Source organism: Sylvia atricapilla, chromosome 5, assembly GCF_009819655.1.
Source record: "Sylvia atricapilla isolate bSylAtr1 chromosome 5, bSylAtr1.pri, whole genome shotgun sequence".
NCBI classification, from domain to species: Eukaryota; Metazoa; Chordata; class Aves; order Passeriformes; family Sylviidae; genus Sylvia; species Sylvia atricapilla.
Window position 1 is genome coordinate 22,734,817 of NC_089144.1, and position 21,770 is coordinate 22,756,586.

Here is a 21,770-nt window from a genome sequence, read left to right on the forward strand (position 1 = left end):
TTAAGGATCTGTTCTAATGGGTAAGAAATGTAAAATCCAGAGTTCCCAGCATTGTCCTACCAGAGTCTTCTGAAGACCACCCCAGGCCTGAAAATCCTGTGTGCTAGAAGGGAAAGGGAAAGAAAAAATCCTGCAGGATGGGAGGCTGGAAAATTCATAAGCAAGGGATGCTCAGGGGGTGGTGGAACCTCACAGGTTTGGTCTAAATTCTGACAGAGTCAGGCCAGACTCCCAGTGCTTAATTATCACCCCATTTTTCTGCTAATACAGACCCATTACAAAGCCAATCTGGAGGACATTTAGCTCCACTGGGTGGAATCTGTAATTCTGAAGTTCTTTCCCACTCCAGATATATCAAGATCATTTGTGGATCTCCCTGAGAGAGGACTAACATGTGAGCTCCTGACTCAGCAAGGCTGCACCTTGCACCCCTGGGTGTTTTTTTGCTGTTGTTTATGTGGGGCCTGAAATACTTCTTGCTCTTTGACACATTTGGTATTTTAATTTTGTTTCTTGAGGCAGCATTTTAGCAGGGACCTTTGTATAAACCAGCAATTCTCAGCACCTCAGTGATCCACACAGAAATGATGTGGGATTCAAGTGGCCAGCAGAGCTTGCAGAGAGAAATTCCTGTGGAATATTCCTCTGGGTAGGATGGCCAGTGATGCCTTAGGATTCAGCTTTTATATTTTTCAGATCCTATACTGCTTTAGTGTATAACTCTAAAGTTTCGTTGCTGTCAGCTGCTGTTCTCCAGTTTTATTGAGACTAAATAATTCCTCTCTGGGCCTGAAACTCAATGACTCCTCACTGTCTCAGGCCCTGAGAGATGTAAACAACAGTGAATTGAGGGGGAACACACGCAGCAAATTACTTCATTACCTGAAGCTTTAATTGGAGGATTAACCCCTAATATGTAAATGGACCAAACTCAGAATGGTCTGAAAAACTCATGACCATCATCCACCTTGGGTGCAGCCTCTGCAAGGCTTCTGACTGCCCAAGATGTACCTATTTGTGCTGGTTTTGCATTGCTTGAAGAAAGCAAAAAATAGTTAGTGACTAGCTTTGAATGTTGACAGGCTGATTAACCAATTAAAAGTTTTGAAGGTTTCATTCTGATTCTTATTCATTTTTTCTCTCTTGTACTTTTGTTAATAATTCCCTTTGAAGTTTTGAGCCTGCTTTGCTTTTCTCCTAGTCCTAGCTCACAGCAGGAAAAAAGAGTAAATAATTCTAGTGAGCCCTGAGACCACTACACCATTGAAGGCCTTCTCTTAATCTTGTGTAGCCTCTGTTTTAAGCAGCCACTCTGAGGCATCAGCAGGAGGTGATGATGATTGATGATGATGATTGTCTTGGGTTGCAATGCAGGTGGTAACCAGGGTGTGTATTCTATTATCATCTGTTTAAACCAGCTGGGGCAGTGTTTCTTTATCCCTTCCAGGCCCCATCCTCCCTCCAGGGAATCTGCTGTTCATGGGCCATCCAGGCTCACTGCATGGCTGATACAATTCCAGCATCCCATTGGGAGAGGTTCCACCCAGGGGGAGGAGCCCAGCATTCCCACCTGGATAAAAGCTGAGATTTGGAACAGCAGCACAGCCTGTTTGCACTGGATTCCCAGAGGAAAACCAGACCCAGCTCAGCACCACTGGACCTTCAGAGGAAAACTTCACCCTCCTGCAGGATCATTGCTCCAACAGAACCACATCTGTCACTGCAGGAGGACTGGACTGGGCTGCTCCCAACACCCTGACCAGCAGGGGGGCAGGTCGTGTTCTGACCCTGTCAGGGTTTACGGGATTTTTTTTGTTTGTTTGTCCTTTTTTGTACTACTGCATTTGTATGTTTAATATTCCTAGTAAAGAACTGTTATTCCTATCCCCATATCTTTGCCTGAGAGCCCCTTTAATTGCAAAATTATAATAATTTGGAGGTGGCAGGGTTTACATTCTCCACTCCAAGGGAGGCTGCAGCTTCCCCTGGCAGACACCCATAACTCCAAACCAAACTGATGATGATGATGATGATGGTGGTGATGGAGCTTTACCTGCGGCCGCCAGGTGAGCGGTGACCTCGTCGGCGGCCGTGGAGTTGAGGATGTCGGAGTCGTCGTAGGAGGTGTCCTCGGGCGAGGAGGGCGAGTCCTCGTCGGCGCTCAGCATGCTGTGCTCCGTGTAGGTGGCCACGTGCACCTGCTGCACCTGCTGGGCCACGGCATGGGCCTCGATGGTCGCCATGTGCTCTGCCTGTGTCACTCCGTGTTCTTCCATCAAGAGTCACTGCCGGAGGGGATGAAAAAGCATGGGGCTGTTATTTTAACTGTATTCAAGATGGTGGTAACAGTGTTATACTCCAATCTTCTTAGAGGGCTTAAAAAGCAAAGTTTATTAAAAGTTTAATAACCACCCCCTCTGAATTATTATAATTTTGTGATTAAGGGGGCTTTCGGGCAGACTTTATTTTTATACAGTGTTTTGGTACAGTGAATGTTATTGGTCATTTAGGGCAACACCCCTTGACTGTTTCTTACATGTAAACAACGAGTTGTAAAAAACCAGCACCTGTAAAGGGTTTTCACCTTCCAAGGACTGTTTCTGATTACTCCTCACAATCACAGCCCAGTGAGTTCCCACAGGCTCTGCTGCCTGATGCCTAGGGTTTTCTCCCTGACCAGAGTCAGCACCCACAGGCTGTGAGCACGAGGGACAAAGGATGTCTACAAGAGAGAAATGACAGCTCCACCAGGAGCCAGGTAAGGAACTTTAGGTTTAAAGAGTTTGGAAAAATCCACATTTCCAAACAGAGCACAGCACCCAGATGCCATTCTCTCTGCTGGAGGAAAGGTCCCCAAGGATCCTGCAGCCCTGAGATTCCCTTACCTGCACGTTAAAGGGTCAAAGCTGGGACTTAGTTTTGCCACATCTTTCAGGGAAGAGACCTGAGGGGACACACAGTCTCCTCTGGCTCCAATAGCTCATGACACAAACAAGGATGCCAGTACAGAACCCCAGGATCACTGAGGATGGAAAAGACCTCTGAGATCAAGTCCAACCTATGCCCCCTCCCCAGCCCAGAGCACCAAGTGCCACATCCAGTTCTTCCTTGGAGACCCCCAGGGACAGTGAGTGAGTCTACCATCTCCTTGGACAGCCCCTCACAAGGCCTAGCCACCCTTTCCATGGGGAAATTCCTGTTGCTGTCCACCCTGAGGCTCCCCTGGCCCAGCCCGAGGCCGTTCCCTCTCCTCCTGTCCCTGTTCCCTGGCAGCACAGCCCGACCCCCCGGCTGTCCCCTCCTGGCAGGGACTTGTGCAGGGCCACAAGGTCCCCCCTGGTCCCCCTTTTCTCCAGCTCTATTCCTTTCCCTGGACACACTCCAGCCTCTCCAGATCTTTCTGTTCAGTAAGGGCCCAGACCTGGACTCAGAGCTCAGAAACAGGCAAAGCCATCACAACCCAAGCACAAAGATCACAGGAAAGTGATTTATTTAAGGCATCCAGCAGTAAAGCACTGAGCAAAGCAGCAGCTTACAGAGTCAGCAGGGCCCTGGACCACACACTGGGAACACAGATCTGTGCAGAAGGACCAGGACGGGAGGTGCAGGGATATTTTCAGCCTGTGCCTGCTGTACATTTGTGGAAAAGAAACGGCACATCCCTAAATCCTGTTTGTATTTTCAAACAGGAGAATTAGAACCTCAGCCCTCAAAAAGAGATTCCCCAAAGGGAACCTGTTCCTGCTCAGGGCAAAGAGCAGAAAGAGGTGACCAGCTGCAGAGAATGAGAAAATAAACAAAAAAAGATCCTGACCTTGTAAGTACAGTCATGGAATTACATCTCCTGACTGACACCAGATCATGGGATGCCATGGAGGGGTCAATGAGACACAGGAACCCAAATCAAGAGGGTTATTTTGACTAAACAAAAAGGAGGTTGCAATCAGGTGAGTGTTGGTCTCTTCACCCAAGCCACAGGGCAAGAGGAAACGGGTTCAAATTGTGCTGGGGAGTTTCAGAGGGGATTATAGAGAACATTTCTTCTCCAAAAGGGTCATCAGTGGAACAAGGAAGTGCTGGAGTCCCCATCTCTGAAGGGATTTAGCTGACCCCGCGGACATGGGGATTGGCAGTGCTGGGGAAGGGTTGGAATATTCCAGCCTGAGGGACAGCAAAATTGTTGTTGTGAGACTGTCACAAACCTACTGAGGCTACAGCTAAAGCCAAACCAGATTCAGACTCCCAATCCTCCCTAAAAAGCTGCTGGAGTCCGATGCTGCTGTCGTCCAACCCTGTTTACAACTTGAGTTGTAATATTAGAACCATCCAAAAATAGCAGGAGTTCAAGCAGTGCCAGTGAGGAAGGGCCTGAGACGTTGAGGTACACTGAGACAAACTGAAAATTTCTGGTGGGAAAACAATCAGCCCCAACCTCCTTCCAAGAAACTCATTCTACCATCACCAGAGAAAAATGGGTGGGGGAAAAAAAGATATTTCAAGTAAATCCTTATGGATCAGCTTAACAGATTTTCCAAGACACCAAGCTTTTCATGAAAGGGGATATCAGTGCTTTTCTTACTGGAGCAGTGCAATGTTAGGAATTTCTATTGAAATTTTAAAACTCCATGGGAAAATGTGATCAGAATATGACTGATAGAGAACAGTGACTTTCAAGTCCATCAGGAGACAAGACAATGGATGATATCCCTGGAAGGAAACCTCCCACTCAAAGGCAACCTACAACTAATTCCACAAAGACTGAAACCTTGGGAAGCTATTCCCACATTCAAATTATTCCCAAAGGATTCCTGACACCAGCCAGGCTTTGTGGGCCAACACCTTGACTGGCAGGTGAAGGTGTCACCAGCCTGGCCCAGCAAATCGTCTCTGTGAGGCATCCAAAGGGTGGGGCATGGATTTGAGCAGGGATTCAGGCACAGGGATGAAAGGAAAGCTGTTCCCGGTTAGCTTCAGAGATGAGCATTCACCACTCTAGAAAAGGAACGTCGATCCCTGGTTTTCTCCCGAAACCGGAGCGGTGTCAGGCTCAGGGAAAGCTTAAGGACGCAGCAGTGACATTTCCTGGTAGCTGTGACTTAGTCCAGAAGGTTTGGATGACAGCCAGAAGTAGTTTTAAAGTCATTTTAAGTGCTTATAAAAAACATGAGGATAAAGTCCCTCTCATCACACAGGGCAGCTGCTTCATGAGTGTGTCAGGGGTTCCTCTGATGTCCTGTCAGCCCTGAGCAGTGGCTGTTGACACCGTGGCTGGAGGAACACCAGATGCAGGAGGAAAGAGCAGAGCTGCACCACTCAAACCACCAGAAAACATCAGGAACTGGTCATAAACCTCATCAATTCTACACCAAACTTAAGCCCACGTGGACTGAAATGAACTTCATCTTTGGTGTGATTGTAACAAGCCATAAGTCAAGCCATAAAAATCCCACGGACACCATCCAGGTTAATGGGTGCTTAAAACTGAGCCCAAAATAAAAATTCTGCATCAGAAAAACACGTGAGGAGCAGCAGCACGATGAAAAAATTCCCTTACACAGGCAGGGCCTGGAATTATTTTAAACCTTTATCCCACTGAAGAGGTTTTGCTTCAGATGCTGCAGGAGACACGGCTGAGACAAACTGAAGCTGGAGATGAGCATTTATCCTCTGGAACATTAAATCATGAGGCCATTTTTACCAACTCAGCCCACACCTCATTAATTTGAAACCCTGCTCAGATCAGCAGTAAATAAAAGAAACGCTGGGTCTCACTTCTTTGGTGGTTTAAATAATTTTGAAAGGAAGCAAAATAGGAATTATATGGAGATTTTTGAGAGACTTGCTTGCCCTGTCCTCTCGTGAGCATGTATGAGAGGATTCCTCCCAGGATCCAACCATGAAAGGGACCTTGGGGAATGCAGGGGCAAAGTTTTAAATGAAATTGGGTAGATTTACATCAGACATAAGGAAGAAATTCTTCCCTGTTGCCCAAAATAATTGTGGCTGCTCCTGGATCCCTGGAAGGGTCCAAGATCAGGGTGGACATTGGGCTTTGGAGCAGCCTGGGACAGTGGAAGGTGTCCCAAGGCAGGGGACAGCACTGGATGGGCTTTAAGGCCCCTCCCAACCCAATCCATTCCATGATTCCACCATTCTGAAATAGGGTGGGAACAACCAATGGCACCCAAAACACCAAATACAAGGATCTGGTGTTCAAATTGATCAATCGAACTGATGTTCTTACAAAAGTTGCTTCTTTTCTAATTATCCTGATTGTCAGAATCCAGCCTCCACATTTTCACATCAAGAGTGAGTCATTCTGGGTGGAAAACCAAATGGGAAAAGTTCCCCTGCATTCTCTATCAGCATCAACATGAAAGCAAATACAACATTGCATAAATAAAACTAAAATTTTGTAACTGAAATGCAGGAATTAGCAAATTCCCAGTGGCAAAAAGGAGAGATCAGCTCTCACACAGCCTGCTGAGGGTGCACCACCTTTCCCAACCAAAGGTTTTGGGAAGAAGGAAATCCCATCCCAGCAATGAGAGTTATTGGATGGATGTCCCCAGCTCGAGCAGCAGCTCTGCCTTCTCTGCGAGGAGCTGGAAATCACAGGGGAGGCAAAAGAGAGGACTAAGGTTCTGAAAACTCAGAATCCTCTTTACCAGTGATCAAAGTTCCCAGTTAGTTTTACAGACACATTAGCGAGGTCAGGGGACTGTCCCTGTTCTCATCTCAGACTGGTCAGGCCATGGACTTTCTCCTCTGACCAAGGAGGAGACTCAGGAGAAAGACTGCCACCCTCCAAAGGCTTTGAACCACGGAAAAGATGGAATCATGGAATAGTTCAGGTTGGAAAAGCCCTCATGGATCAAGTCCAACTGTTGTTCTCCTTCACTGCCAAGGCCACCACTAAACCCATCCCCTGGTGACGGACCCACCCAAGCACAGAGCAGCACACACATCTGAAACACTTGTAGATTAAGCCTTTTCCCATCATTTTCCCCAAAATCATGCCTTGTACTCAGGAAAAGCATGGAGAAAGCAAGAGACAAGTCGATGTTGTGGTTGCTCAGTCAGCTCAGGGGACATCAGATGCTGCCAGGGTTTTCAATTTATTTTGGTTTTAATTTGCTTTGTTTTTTTAAAATTAAGTAATTTAAAGGACTTATTTGAGAGGGTCAATCCTACACTCTCAGGAATAATCCCTCTGGTTTATTTCCTCGTTTCTTTCAAAGGAATGACAACACTCTTGGTTTTCCTACCCCAAACCATTTTCTGTTTGATCTCGGAGCTGCAGTCAGCACCAGTTCCTTACACCCTTGCTCCACACAGGAACTCAGCATGGAGCACTCTGGCTGCACTACACAGGAATCTTGAAAAAGAAAGACAAAATCTGGATTATTATTAAGCTGGTTCCACTCCTCGTGCTTTCACTTCAGGGAAATCCTGCTCTGGATGTTGTCCAGAAAACCTGCAACACCTCCTGCCTTTCTTCTGCTCATCTGTGAAGCTGACAAGCATCTGGAGTTTAATGGATTCAAGGCTCTGCCATAAATGAGTCGTTTGCTTTGCATTAAACAACATCACAGCGGTACTTTTTGTCCTGCAGAGCTCCTGTGATTCCTGTGCGGTCCTCCTCTGTGGCGTTCACCCCTCCTATGCACCTCTTAGGGAATCACCCTCTAAATCAGGTTCTGGCCACTGTTTGCTGGGAGGGAGCCGTGGTGATCCCTCAGTAAGAGCTGCTTCATCTCCAGGAGCCACGGCGCAAGGCTGGAGCAGTTCCCCAGTTTCACAGATCACCAAGATGCTGCTGGTGGCACCCAGGACTTCCCACCTGCTCAGCTCCTTCCACACTGAGGGTAAGGAGGACCCCACTTCCATGTAGTTTAAGATCTACCAATCTTAAAATTTGTGGTCGCAACTCCTCCTCCTCCTCCGTGCCACAGCAGCACCGGCACCGCTGGCAGCTCGTGACGGGGGAGAGATCAAAAAGTACCTTTGATGATCTGGGCTGACGTGATGTGAAGGAGCTTTTTCAGTCAACTGGGTCACACTTGGTGGATTCAATCAGATTAAAAAGCACTTCCTCTGCACTTAGTGCTCAGGAATGTGTTATTTAAAAAGCTGTTCCGAATTTCCGGCTGCGCCTCTCGATCAACTCCAATTTCCCTGCACAGGCAGCCTGGGATAACTCGTAAGTGAAAACTGATCTTAGTAAGAAATCAATTACTGGCCATTTACTAATAAAATCAAATCCTGTTTGAGTGGAATTCTACCTTTGAAATTGTCCAGTCCTGCTGCTCCTGTTCTGGCACAAGACCCTCTGTGCAGGAGAGTGGGAACATCCCGGTTTTTCACCCAGACATTTCTGATCCATCACATTTTGGTGGTCACAACCACAGAGAGCCAACCCCACCTGGGAACAACACAAATCCAGGGATGGTATTCCATGATTTTCACCAGTGGTGTCTGTCAAACCTTGTTGGTCTTGAGAGATTTGTGTCTTCCCTCGGATGAGAATAGCCAGAAATGAGCTGGTTTTGGGATGGCCTGAGTTACAGGAGCTGCTGCCAGCTGAGGGGAGGATTAGAGGGCAACCTTCAAAAAGGAGGAATGGCCAGTCCTGGTGCTGTCCTGGCTCTGTTTCTCCAATGTCTGGGCCAACTGCTACCAGGCACCTCATCCAGCTCCCAGCCAGGAGGGGCTCCCTCACTGCATTTCCTGACAAGGCTGGGTAAGAAACCACTTCCAGGAGAAACCAGAGCTGCCAGGAGCTCTGTGCCAGCCAATTCCAACAGCACCAGCTTTTGGGAATGCCCAGGGAAAAGCTCCCACTCCCACCACTGAGCCAGTCCCAGACCTTCTCCTGGTCTTTTCTCCATGGCGACAGGAGAAAGAGGATGTTCAGGTGTCCCTAGCTGATGATTCCAGACTCCCAAGCAGCTCTTTCCATGATTTCCACGTCGCACTGGCATCTCTCACTGGATAAATATCATTAATTTGTATTTAGGGTGAATTTGATAGCGCTCCTGTATAAAACTGTGCCTAGAGGGAATCACCCCTGCGGGTTTGATAAGCAAACACCACCATTCACCAAGGATAAGCTTGATTCATATCTCACTTATTACCACAACTCATTGAAAATGCACGTTTAAATACCAAAATCCCATTCTCCACAGACAAAAAAAAAAAAAAAAAAAAAAAAAGAAGCTCCCTTGTTCATGAGGAGAATTTTGAGGCTTACACCACAACCTGATAAAAAAAAAAAAAAAAGCTTTTTTTTTTTTTTTCCAGGTGGAGCACCTGTCCCTCTGGAAGCTGCACAAGGTTTTGGATGAGAAAGACTTTCCAGGACTGGAGACACGTGCCAGTAGCACAACTGATACCAGGCACAAAGCAAGATAAAGGCACTCCAGTTTATTCCTCTCCTATCAAGACTGAAGTGAACATCTTATTTATGGGCTTGGCACAGATGTGGTGACTCAAGCACCGAGAGGAACAACAGCTCTCGTTCCACAGCGTCCTCCTGTGGCATAACATTAGTAAAACGATCCTTTTAATTAATTAGCATGGGGAACAAAAAAATAAATCCCAATGCTCACGGTGTCAGCGTGAAAAGCCCTGAAATTAAGTGGATTCCAGCAAATAAAACCAAAATTCCTTCTGTTAACGCGTTCTCTTTGTCACAATCTCACATCAAAGAGCAAAGAAATCCCCCTGCAGGAAAAACTTCACATGTGGCAGGGCTGGAAAAGAAACAAATAGGATTTCACAGGTACTCATTAGGATAAAACCTCCGACTTGCTGCTGAGAGCTGCCATTGGGTGATGTGACAGGACACATCAGGGACAATGTGATTTGCAATGGGTCCCTTCTGCAGCTAAATTTTATAGATTTAACACCAGACACAAGCAGGAAGTCACAGGGTGAACACAAGGACGAGGTGGATTCCTGGACTCCGCTTAAAGACTCTTCTCAAGCTTTGGCACCAAGAAATAATATCCCAATAATATTCCAGGAAGACACCCCACAAAAAAAGGGCACAATTCGTGTTTGGAAATCCATGAGAAGGGCACCACCACATCCCAGCCTGTGCCAGGCGAGTGTAACCCAAAACTGGAAGTGAAACTGCACCCCAGAACCGTAAACCACTGGATGGAATTCTCATTTAGCATTCCTGTGCTTGCCCCAGGCCCTGGAGGTTCCACAGGAAACATTTGGGGTGACTCCTCCTTAACCAGTATCCACCAGTAGCAACTTTTTCCCTAAAATCTTTTTTGCAGGATGTGTGACCTGACACAAGTTTAGGAACCAGAACATGATAAATGCCACTCTCTGAGGTCATACTTTGTCACCTTACATGCTCCTGCATTTTGTTTAAAGAGCCACACAGAAAACTCAATTTTAACCTATTTTCCTCAAGACCTGCAGAAGCCAGGAGTCGTTTTAACAGCTTGGAGCGAATTACTCATCTTTAGTCAATTCGGCTTTTTTAATTAACAGCCAAAAGCAGTCTTTTAAAGAATTCCTAACCCAATAAGCACAGGCTGCTGTTTGCTGACAGCATTCCTGGCACAGCCCTTGGGATTACTGCTGGGAAAGACGGAGCACAGCCCTTGCTGCTGCAAGGTGCAAATGTTCCCAGTTTTAATCCTCTTTTATGGAGAGAGAGGATTAGTGGTTATGCTGGACTACCACAGGAGAAGAGAATGGGAGTGGGTGACACACAGAGGTTTGAGCAAGAGGGTGGCAACAGAGATGCTGCAGCCTCGTCCCCACAAGGCTCCGGAGTGTGAAGGATCATCCTGTGTCCAGCATGGACGAATTCTGTCAGCCCTGGCTACATCTGGGAATATCTTCAGTGGGAAAGAACCCACAGGATCATCGATCCAACTCCTGGCCTTGCACAGGACACCCCAGCAATCTCACTCTGTCCCTGAGAGAGCTGCCCAAACGTTCCCGGAGCTCGGGCAGCCTTGAGGCTGGGACCATTCCTGGGGAATCAGTGTCCCAGCACCCTCTGGGAAAGAATCTTTCCATGATATCCGACCTGATATCCCACCTGAGCCTCCCCTGACACCATTCCCTCGGAGCCTGTCCCTGGTGACACACAGCAGAGATCAGAGCTGCCCCTCCTGAGGAAGCTGCAGCCCCCAGTGAGTCTCTCCTCAGCCTCCTCTCCTACAGGCTGGACAAACCAAGTCCCGTCAGCTGCTCCTCCTGGGGCCCCTCCAGCCCCTTCCCCATCCCTGTGTCCCTCCTTTGAACACTCCCTAACACCTTTGTACCATTTTTTTATATTGTAGTGCTCAGAATTAGGATGGATCACCTTAAGGACTTGGTATTCATGTGGCCTTAACTCAACAAGATCAGCACATGGTAAGAACAGACAGCACACTTCTGAGCACGTTTAGTAACCAAACTTCCACCCAAAATGGCAGCCTGGCCACCCTTTCTTAAGGTTCAGGTGGTTCAAGCACTCATCTGTTTGGCTGCCCTGCAAAACAGGCACTTGAGGAAAACTTCCTCAGAAAATCCACTGAGAACAGGTGAATATAAGGACCTGGAGCTGATGGAGGGAGTCCAGAGAAACTTCAAAGGCTGGAGCCCCTCTGCTCTGAAGCCAGGCTGGGGGAACTGGGAATGCTCACCTGGAGAAGGAAATGCTCCAGGGAGAGCTTCCAGCACATTCCAGGGCCTAAAGGGGCTCCAGGAGAGCTGCAGAGGGACTGAGGACAAGGCCTGCAGGGACAGGACACAGGGAATGGCTTCCCACTGCCACAGGGCAGGGATGGATGGGATCTTGGGAATTGGGAATTCCTGGCTGGGCTGGAATTGGCAGAGCAGCTGTGGCTGTCCCTGGATTCCTGGCAGTGTCCAAGGCCAAACTGGACACTGGGGCTGGGAGCAGCCTGGGACAGTGGGAGGTGTCCCTGCCATGGCAGGGGGTGGGACTGCATGACCTTGAAAGGTCTCTTCCTACCCAAAATCATTCCATGGTTCTGTGATCTCTTAATGACTTTTCATTTGACTTTACCACCAACAACATTCACGTTAAAGTCCAGGGTTTTTTCAGTTTACAGAGATGAAATCGCCAACAGATTGGATTTGAGAGCCATGTCCTGAGCTTTCCTGGTCCCCTCTGGTGTCTGGGGCTCTAAGGGAACGTGGCACTGTGGTCACAGTAAATTTTTGGAATTCCCAGAGCAGCTGTGGCTGCCCCTGGATCCCTGGAAGTGCCCAAGGCCAGGTTGGACATTGGGGCTTGGAGCACCTTGGGACAGTGGAAGGTGTCCCAGGGTGTCACATGTCACAAGATGAGCTTTAAGGTCCTCCCAACCCACAATTCCACAATGACTCCAGGACCCTGAGAAGGGAAATGGACCCTGTGCAAACAACACAGCAGGAACGTGAGAAAATCCTGCCTCACGCTCGCAGCCTCGCATTCCACACCATCAAAATGTGTGTTTTCTGGAGGGAAAAAAAGTGTATTTCCAGCCCAACGGCACCAAAGAGATTTGCCTGCCAGTCTTTCAGGTCTAAAGCACCTCCAAGCTGGGTTTAAATGCTGCTGCCACGTTTCCCTCTCCACACTGACAGAGCCTGTTGAACAGGCCAGACGCTCTCCGTGTCCCCTCCGTACCCGACTGCCTCCCACACGGGCACAGGGGACTCTGCAGACTGATCCAGAACTGATCCATCCTGGAATTGCAGCTCTCACCCATCCCATAACGCTCTGCTTTTCCTGCTTTGAGCAGGGTACTCAAATCCTGTGGGAATTCCGAGCTTCCACAGCTCCTGCGACAACCCTGCATTCGATCCGCTGGAACGGGACCGGGGATTCCTATTTGCTGCTATGTTTTGTTCTTCACACGCCTTCCACCTCTCTCCACCACCACCACCTCCATCTACATATGCTGCTGATTGTCAGGGCTGATTGTCAGTATTCCAGCCATTCCCAGGGAAATTCACCATTTCCTTCTGGAGCAAGGGACCATTTTCACTGATTCACCCCCAAATCCATGGGAATGCTCATGATGCAGAATGAATAAGCCTGAAAATAACCCAACTTTCAACCCAAAGCAACTACAAGAAGAGCTCTGAATCCACCAGCTCCTTCTAGGGAGGGAAGGGAGCAGCACTTTTTACGTCCTTTCTCCTTCCAAAGGGAAATCATGAGTTAAAGGATTTTCCTGGTGCCCAAGGAAGCGGCTGCAGAAGCAGCAGGAGACTCCGACGGCTGACACCAAAAATAAACTTCTTCATTTACACAGCATTTCTCAGCATAAATAAAACATGGGCACTCTGGGCTGTGGTTTTGCAAGTATTTTTGACCCAGACTATGGGGAAGTTTTCCAAGTCGTCCCTGTTTGATTCCTTTAATTAGATGCTTATGTAATGAACAGTGGGAGGGACTCGGTTACTTCTGGACTGGCTTCCTCACACTGATTACAAGCAAACATGGTCTGTGAGTGAAAACACACTTTCTGGGTTTTCCCTTCTGTATTTGAGGTCAGGTGAATTTTGCAGGACTGAGAAAGTTGAGTTTCCCTCCGAGCCGCTGCCGGCTCTGCAGGATCTGAGCAAGCCATTAATTATTTATAGGCACCACAGGCAGCACACAAACAGGTAAAATAACTCACACATCTGCCAAACAGAAATAACAACAAAAATAATGCTCCCAACCAAGGAGGCACCTGCTTCCATCCTCCAGCACAAAACCAGGCTCTGCTCCCCGGGAAAAGCAGCAGGGTCCCCAAGAAAAGGTGGAAAACGGGAAGGAAAGGAGACTCTGGAATTCCCAATCCTACTGAGGTGGAATTCACCTGCCATCCTGAGCCTCCTAAGAGGTTTTTGTACAGCTGCATCCCTTTTTTTTTTTTTTCCAGGAGGGAAAAACAACAAGATGTAATTTCACTGGCATCAAAATGTCAGTGTGGATCAGGACGAGCTGCGAGCTCCACCAAACACAGCCTGCAGCTCCCTGGGTTCCATCTGGCAGGAGAAGGGATTCCCCTCTTGGACTTCTCTTGGCATTCCTTCTCGGAGTCTGGCAAGCAGCTCATCCACAACAAACCCAGAGCAGCCTCGGAGCTCCTTCCCAAAAAACCTGAACGCAGCCTGAGCTGGAAAATCAAAGTGGGAGCACAGCCTTGGGTTACCTGGGCAGCCTCTCACACTCCTGGTGAAACACTGGCACTGCTCCTGTGATATTCCCAAAGGATAACAGACTCTGAGGCTTCCCACAGAACCCCAGCCAACCCTCCACCTTCCACTGGATCAGCTGCACCAGTTTTTTGGGAGAAAAAGAATAAAAGTGGAAGGACCAGAATTGTGGAAGACACAAATATTAAACCCCATTGCAATTGCTGCAGTGGGTACAGAACAAACCTGAATTTCCCCAAAGGTCCTGGATGGTCCAGGTTTATCCTGGACAGGCGAGAGGTTCCTCCAGCCCTGGCACAAAGCCTTGCACAACTCTGGACCTTAAAACTTTCCTCACATTCCACTGCAGCCTTTAGGATGGGAAATGGTGAGAGCTTCTGGTGGAAGTTTTAGTTTCAAGAGATAAAAGACACCAATGGTGTTCTGAGTTTTATGGTTTGCAACATTTGGAAACCAGAGGGGTTTTGCCAGGATTTATTTACCTGGTTTGGATTCATAGGCAAAATGAAAGAGATTAAGTCCTGAGGGCAGACAGAAATTTAATCGGTAAAATAAATGAAAAATGGATCAGGGCAGGGGCGTGGATCTGTACTCAACAGTGGGAAGGTGGGAAAGCATGAAAATGACCTAACAAAAAACCTGAATTCCAAACCCTAGGAGGATAGATTCCCTTTAAACACACTCAGGGTGTCACTTCATCCAAGGGAATGGCTGGAGCTGTGTCAGGGGGCTTATGTTGGATTTAGGGAAAAGGTTCTACTTCTACTCAACAGTACAAGTAAAACCCCCACTCTGCAGCAGAAGCTATTTTAAAGCCCCTCAAAGAAATGGTTTGAAATTATTTTATTAAGTATCTTGGGCACTGGGTAATGCAAAATATCTGAACTGCGTTGTTTTGGTTTTTTCCCCCACAGATCAACTTCAGGAGTGGCCTGAGGAAGATAAATCCAAGGCTGAATTTCACAGAACTCCCTGCACCAAAAATCAGCAACACAACCCCACCACTCCTACTGACAGCACAAGATGTTCTTATGTAGAAAAAGGCTGGATTAAATTTTCTTGGTAAAAGGGATTCGGGAGCACAGCAGAGTTCACTGTGCCCTGCTGCCTTCCTGGAAGGCACTTTCCCAGAGCAGAGAAGGGTAATGCATAAAAAATAATAATTCCCAAATCCTTCAAGAGAGAGAAACTGCATGGAAATCTCCCTCCTTTGGAAAAGCCATGGGAATATTCCCAGAGCCTGTGCATGCACGTGGCAGAAGTTAGACATGGACACAAAGAGTGATCCCAGTGCTCCCAGTTTGGGCTCCTCCACTCCCCTGGCATTCCTTGGTTCCCCCTACAAAGCTGAAATATTCCAGGCCTGAGTTTGCCAGAAGTTAAATTGCCTGGTTTAAGGCTGAAAAAAAGAGGTGATCCAGGCTCCTGAGAGACAGGAAAGCGATGAAATCCCAATGTGTCAAGAATTCCTCACACCAAGACACCCTGTGGGCTGCAGATGGACATCAGAGCAGCTGACCAGGCACTGGGAGCTTCTGTCCAGGGGAATTCCAGACCATTTGCTGGCAGGAAAAACCCCATCAAAGTGGCCTTTGCTCATGGAATCATGGAATTGGTAAAGTTGGGAAAGCCCTGTGAGAGCACGGATCTCAACCATCAACTCAGAACTACTGAACCACAGCCTTGGGTGCCACATCCACAGCATCTGGAACAATTCCAGGGATGGGGATTCCACCACTTCCCTGGGAAAAGCTTAATCCCCCAGATTTTCCTGATGGAGCTGCATGGAGGTGCAACCTCCAACCCACACCAAGGGCTCACAGTGGCAGAGCTGGGTTTTCCAGGATGTGTTAATTCAACTTCTGGAATGGGGTGTTGTCCTGGCCAAGTTAGCGCCGTCAGACCACACATTTCCTAAAGCACTCCAAGAGCTGCAGAAAACCCACGGGGGATGAGGCTGAGAGCTCCAGGCTCACTCTGTTTATGGCCTGTGCACAAGAGGTCATCATAAAACCTCACAAAAACAATGCGAGGCTCATGAAAAACAACCAGGATGCAACAAAACTCCATAAAAACCAACTGAGACACTCTGCAAAACACCAAACACATGGGGAAATTACAGAGGAAGAGGAGAGGAATTAAATGAACGCTGCACTGTGACATTTGGTGGAATCATGGAATGGTTTGGGTTGGAAGGGACCATAAATCCCAACCCATTCCACCCCTGCCATGGGCAGGGACACCTCCCACTATCCCAAGCCCCATCCACCATGGCCTTGGACATTTCCAGAGATGGATGGGCAAGATTAAAACCCTGAAAAATCAGATGCTATGATCTTCAAGCTTTCCACAAATACCATCATTATCATCATCCTGCATTTCCTCTTTCACCCTTGACAGAGCAAACAAAAAAAAAAAATAAATGGTTGCTCCCAGTTCTACCACCAGCACAGAAAATTTCCATTAAAAAGATGAACAATTCTCTCATCTATTTCCTCAATGTTTGGGAATTAAAAGTTCACTGTGAGAGGACTTGAAAAGGAGCAACTGGGATGTGGATGAAGCAGAGGAAAGGCTGAAGTGAGGATGAACATGAGTTCACACTGGGAATCCTCTCAGGATGTGGGAAGAAAGTCTTAAACCATGCTCAGAGACCAGTGAGGCTTAGAAACAAAACCACAACAGCCCAGCCCTGCCTAAGGGATTAAAAATCCCAAATTCTGGAAATAACAGTTCAGCAAAAGAGAAAAAAATATATAAAGCTCAGTTCCCAAACTTGAACAGAGAAAACATCACCCCACGCAATAAAAATCATCTGTAGCTGCAAGAAAGCTTAGACTTGGTAACCTCAAATGTAGGAAGAGTCTTGAGCTGAATTATTCCTGTCCTGTAATTATTATTTACACTAAAAAGATCCTGAGCACCTCAGTCACAGCCAGGTCTTTCCTGAGCCAGATGTTTCAGAGCCCTTTTTTGGGTATTTTAATACATACCCAGTTACACCCCTTTTTTACAGGCAATTCACACCCCTTTTTTGGGTATATTAAATGGAGGGGAGGTGAGTGATTAACACGTTTCAACTCGCTCCCAACCTCCTGGACATAAGGAGGAAAATTATACATGTATAAAATGTAATGAAAAATAAAGGGCAGGGGGTAAAAGAGAAAAAAAAAAAAAAAAAAAAAAAAGGGGGGGGGGAAGGGAAAATGAAGGGGAACTTCATCAATGAGCTCAGAAGTCTTTCCCAGCCTAATTGGTTCTGTGATTCTGGAAAAAAAATAGGAGGTGAAAGGGGAAAAAAAAAGGATGAAGGAAAAAACAGGGGCATGAAGAGAAACTTCATCAAGGCTGGACTCACTTATCTCTGAGGCCTTTTACAACCTAATTGATTATTGGGAGGGAAGAGGAGACGAAGGGAAAAAAATGGGGGTAAAAAAAACAAAAAGAGGAGATGAAGAGGGAAGAAAAGGGAGTGAAGAAAAAAAAAGGGGGAGTGAAGGGGAAGAAAGGGGGCGTCAAGAGTAAAAAAATGAGGGTGAAGGCAAAAAGTGGTGAAGGCAAAAAATGGGGGGGGAGCTTAAAAAAAAAAAAAAAGGGGAGTGGGTGAAGGGGGTAAAAAATGGAGGAAAAAAAGAAGAAGAAAAAAAAAAAAAGGGTGGTGAGGGCTAAAAGCAGGAAAGAAAGGGGGTCCGAGAATACCGGGAAAAAGGCGAAGCAAAAGCCCCGCCAATGTCTGCGGCCGCGGCCCAACTTCCCCGCCCGGCCGGGCCGAGCTCAGCCCGGGCCGGAGCTCCGAGGCCGGCCCGCACCCTCCGCCCCCCTTCCCCGAGCCCCCCTGGCCGCTCCCCCCGCCGCCCATCCCGGTCCCCCCGCGCTGCCGCGGCCCCGGGGCGGCCCCGCGGGCCCAGCGCGGCCGGGCGGTCGCGGCCGCCGGGGGAGCGGGTGCGGGCGGCGGGGGGCCCCGCGTTGGTGCGGCTGCGCCGGGGCTGGAGGAGATTGCGCGGTAGGACGCTCACCTCAGAGCGGCTGCGCTGCGGCGGGCCCGCGCCGCGGGGCCGCGGCGGGCGGAGGGCGGGCGGCGGGCGGGGGGCGAGCGGGGCGGCGGCGCGAGTCGCCCTCGGCCGCCGCGGTGGCGAGCGCGGGAGGCGGGGACCGGCGGCGGCGGCGGCGGCGGAGGAGGCCGGGGACAGCGAGAGGGGGGGAGCGGGACGTATGGCGTCATAGCGCCGCGCCGCCGCCATCTTGAGGAGGGCGAGGGCGGCGGGGGCGGCCATGAGCGGGAGGTCGGGGCTGGGGCGGGGGGGCGCCATGTTGGGGAGGGCGCGGGGGGCGCGCGGGGGGCGAGGGGCCGCCGCCATGTTGGGAAGGTCGCGGCCGTTCCCGCCTCAGGGGCGCTGAGGGACGCGGGGCCTCGGCAGAGCGGGAGCGCTGCGAAAACCTGGTTTGGCGTGCAAAGTCAGGCAAAAGCGGTTCAAAGTAGTTGGAGGGGGTTTTCTTGACGTTTTTTTTTTTGTGAGAAAGTCCAGTTTAAAACGCCAGTTCCAGAAAAATCAGTTTATAGTTGTTTTTTTTTTTTTTACATATATTTGGTGAGAAAAGCCAGTTTAAAATGGAAGTTGCGGAAAAATCAATTTAAAATAGTTGGGGTGGGGGTTTTTTTTGCCATATTTTTTGTGAGAAAGTCCAGTTTAAAATTGAAGTTGAGGAAAAATCAGTTTAAAACAGTTTTTGGGGGGTTTCCCCCCTCATATTTTCAGTGAGAAAATTCATTTTAAAATTGAAGTTGAGGAAAAAAGTCAGTTTTAAATATATTTTGTTTTCGTATTTTTGGTGATAAAATCCAGTTGAAAATGGACGTTGAGGAAAAAATCAGTTTAAAGTAGATTTTGGTGGAGCGTTTTTTCTGTAATTTTGGTGAGAAAATCCAGTTTAAAATGAAAATTCCTGGAAAATGCCTTTTAAAAAAGAAATTTTGAAAAAAAATCTCTTTAAAAAAGTTTGAGGAGGTTTTATTTTTTTTAAATAGTTCAGAATGGATTTTCTTTCCTTGTTTTGGCAGAAAAATCCATTTTTAAGTGGAAATTGTGGGAAAAAAGGCTGTTCAAAATGGAAATGTTTCCCTTATTTCTTTTAGTGGAAAAATAACAGTTTAAAATAGAATCTTTAAATACTTTTTCTCCCATTTTCCTGGAAAATCTATTTAAAATTTTATCCCCCCCCTTTTCTGTGGAAAAATCCTATTAAAAATACAAATTGTGTCCTTTCTCTGTGGGATTCACAATTCACCTCTTGCTGTCCCGAGGCTGTCATTGGGACTTAATGACACGAAAGGCCTTTTCCATTGTCAACAATTCCATGTTTTAGGGAGCTGAAAATTAAAGGAGGAGGGTCTAAAACACAGAGGGGAAAGGAGCTGAGGGAAATAATAAGAATAAATAAATAAATCTGTGGGGGTTTTTGCGTCTTGAGGTGGAACTTGATATGTGATTCCCTGAAGCTGTCGGATTTGTTTTTCCTTAGGAATGACGTGGAAAACACAATGGGAACAGGCACAGGAAGGATTCCCAGAAGCTACTGAACATCCTGAAAAGCAAAATATTTTCAGGAGTGTCCCTTCATTTAGGGACCACTCTTATTTTTGTGTTTATTCTGTGCTCTGTGCTGGAGGTTTGGCAGTTCAAAAATTTCTTGAGCTTTAAATTAATCACCCCATAATCATGTCCTGGAAGGAGGAAGGTCCTGGAGGAAGGTGGATTTAGGTGAGCCAGCAGGAAAATCCCACATGGGTAGGATGTGACAGTTCTGGGACAGCAGAATTGGAGGTTTTAGGAACAGGTTGGACAAAGCACAGCTCGGGAATGCTGCAGGTGCAGCTGCTCCTGCCTCAGGGAGTGAGGTGAGTGACAGGATGTCCCATCCAGGTGCGTATTTCCAAGGCCACATGTTGTGATGGGTTTGGAATGGGCTGATCCAGACTTGGGACTGTGGAAGTGCCCAAAATCGCTGAGTCTGTGGCTGCTGAGTGCTGGCACCTGTGGGGTTTTTGGCAGAGGGCAACCAGGAAGGAAGATTCTGAAAGGAACAGCGTGGATGTTCATTTGGGATGGACTGGAAATGATCCTGAGAGGCATCATTTCTCAGTGGGAACAAACCAACATTTTCTCTCCAGAAAACTCAGCCCCAGCATGAGCCTCCCTGGGTTCTCCTGGAAATCCAAGCTGTGCTGGGTCATAATCCTACTTGAAAAGGTTGGGGAAAGACTGAACTGGGAATGCAGATGTGGCTGTGGCCAGCAGAAGGAAGGGAACCATAGGAATGTTGGAAGCTGGTCATGAAATGCCAAATTCAGTGTTCAGGGAAAGGAATTCCTGGGGAGGAGCAACGATTCACCCTGGGGAAAGGTTTAAATTTTCCCATTCCTGGGTCTGGGATGGGAAAGAAAAATCAAAGAATCGTTTGTGGAAGGGGCCTGCTTGGAAGGGAATTTAAGGATTGGGAAGGTGGAGGAATTATCCCAGATTCCTTCAACTTGGCCTTGGACACTGCCAGGGATTTGGAGTCCACAACCTCTTGGAGAACCTGTGAAAAAATCCTGACTTTGAGAGACCATAAAGAGCATTTTTCAAGCATTCACAATACAGATAGGAAGGGAAGAACACAGCTGCAGCTCCTTGGCCTTTTTCTTCTCCCCCTCTTTTCCAGATTCAAAAGAAAATGGCATCCAGTGCTTTCCTTGACGTGTGTCCTTGCAGCAGGGATTGTTCAGGAACCTGAGTTTTTTAAGTTTTTGCACAGCTCGTGAAGAGCCAGGATGGTTTTCCCTACATCCAGGGAGAATTTTGGTGGTGCACTGGCTTTGTTTTAAGTGGCCTTGACCATGCTTCGCCTTTCATGGCTTCTCTGGAGCTGACCAAAACCGAGGCTGAATTTGGGGATGATTCCTCCAGTGAAAAGCTCAGTTAGAGATTACAGTCCCCAAAATCTGTAATTGTTCTGGAGACTTGCTGCTGGGGGGAGATTTTGGATTCCTGCAGCATCTCCCAGCACCTGTCAAGGCTCTGCAAATACACATTTCTGGTCTGATTTGACCATTTGAATATGAATATATTAGAGCTATATCCTATTAATTTAAAGCTTTATTATATGTAAGCTTTATTAAGTTAATACAATTTAATATTCTTTTGCTAGAATTTATTCATATTGAGTTTAAGTTTTGTTTAATTTTTAAATTATCCTACGTTTTGTTAAAATACGCTTATCTTACTTACAAAGTTCAGTTATTTTTTCTTAGAAATAAGACTGTGATGAAAAACATTGGTGAAACACCTGTTTGTAACACCTCCTCAGCCCAGCTCACCCTCACACGGATGCAGCACACAGAGCTCCCCAAAAACTCACTGCTGCAGAGCTGCAAATCCATTTACAGAGCTGTAAATCACGGTGGGATCACAGCTTCGCATCCAGACCGCTTTCCTTGGCGAAATAAATCCCCTGAGCAGGCTCTGATCACCCCGAGCAGGATTTTTAAGATGTGTTTTTGTCGCTTGTCCCCGTGGCTGGGCAGGTCTGTGCTCACCCTGCGCTGGTGAGCTCCC

General features: G+C 47.6%; 1 protein-coding gene and 1 long non-coding RNA gene across 4 annotated transcripts in view; one reads left to right on the forward strand and one right to left on the reverse strand.

Moving 5' to 3' along the window:
• The window catches only part of NRF1 (nuclear respiratory factor 1), a 62,858-nt gene extending 44,556 nt beyond the window's left edge, over positions 1–18,302 (reverse strand). The window contains exons 1-2 of one of the 3 annotated variants that reach the window (XM_066318904.1): positions 18,192–18,300; positions 2,054–2,285 (exon numbers count right to left, since the gene is read on the reverse strand). In XM_066318904.1, coding sequence (XP_066175001.1) covers positions 2,054–2,276 — 223 coding nt within the window. In that variant the 5' untranslated portion in view covers positions 2,277–2,285; positions 18,192–18,300. Of the gene's footprint in view, positions 1–2,053; positions 2,286–2,885; positions 2,950–18,191 lie in introns of those variants that run through there. The other 2 variants (XM_066318903.1, XM_066318902.1) reach the window with 2 other exon arrangements.
• LOC136361172 (uncharacterized) lies at positions 18,028–21,446 on the forward strand. Its single transcript, XR_010743589.1, has 2 exons — positions 18,028–18,178; positions 19,696–21,446. It is a non-coding gene; the product is annotated as an uncharacterized lncRNA (long non-coding RNA).
• The last annotated feature ends 324 nt before the right edge of the window (positions 21,447–21,770 follow it).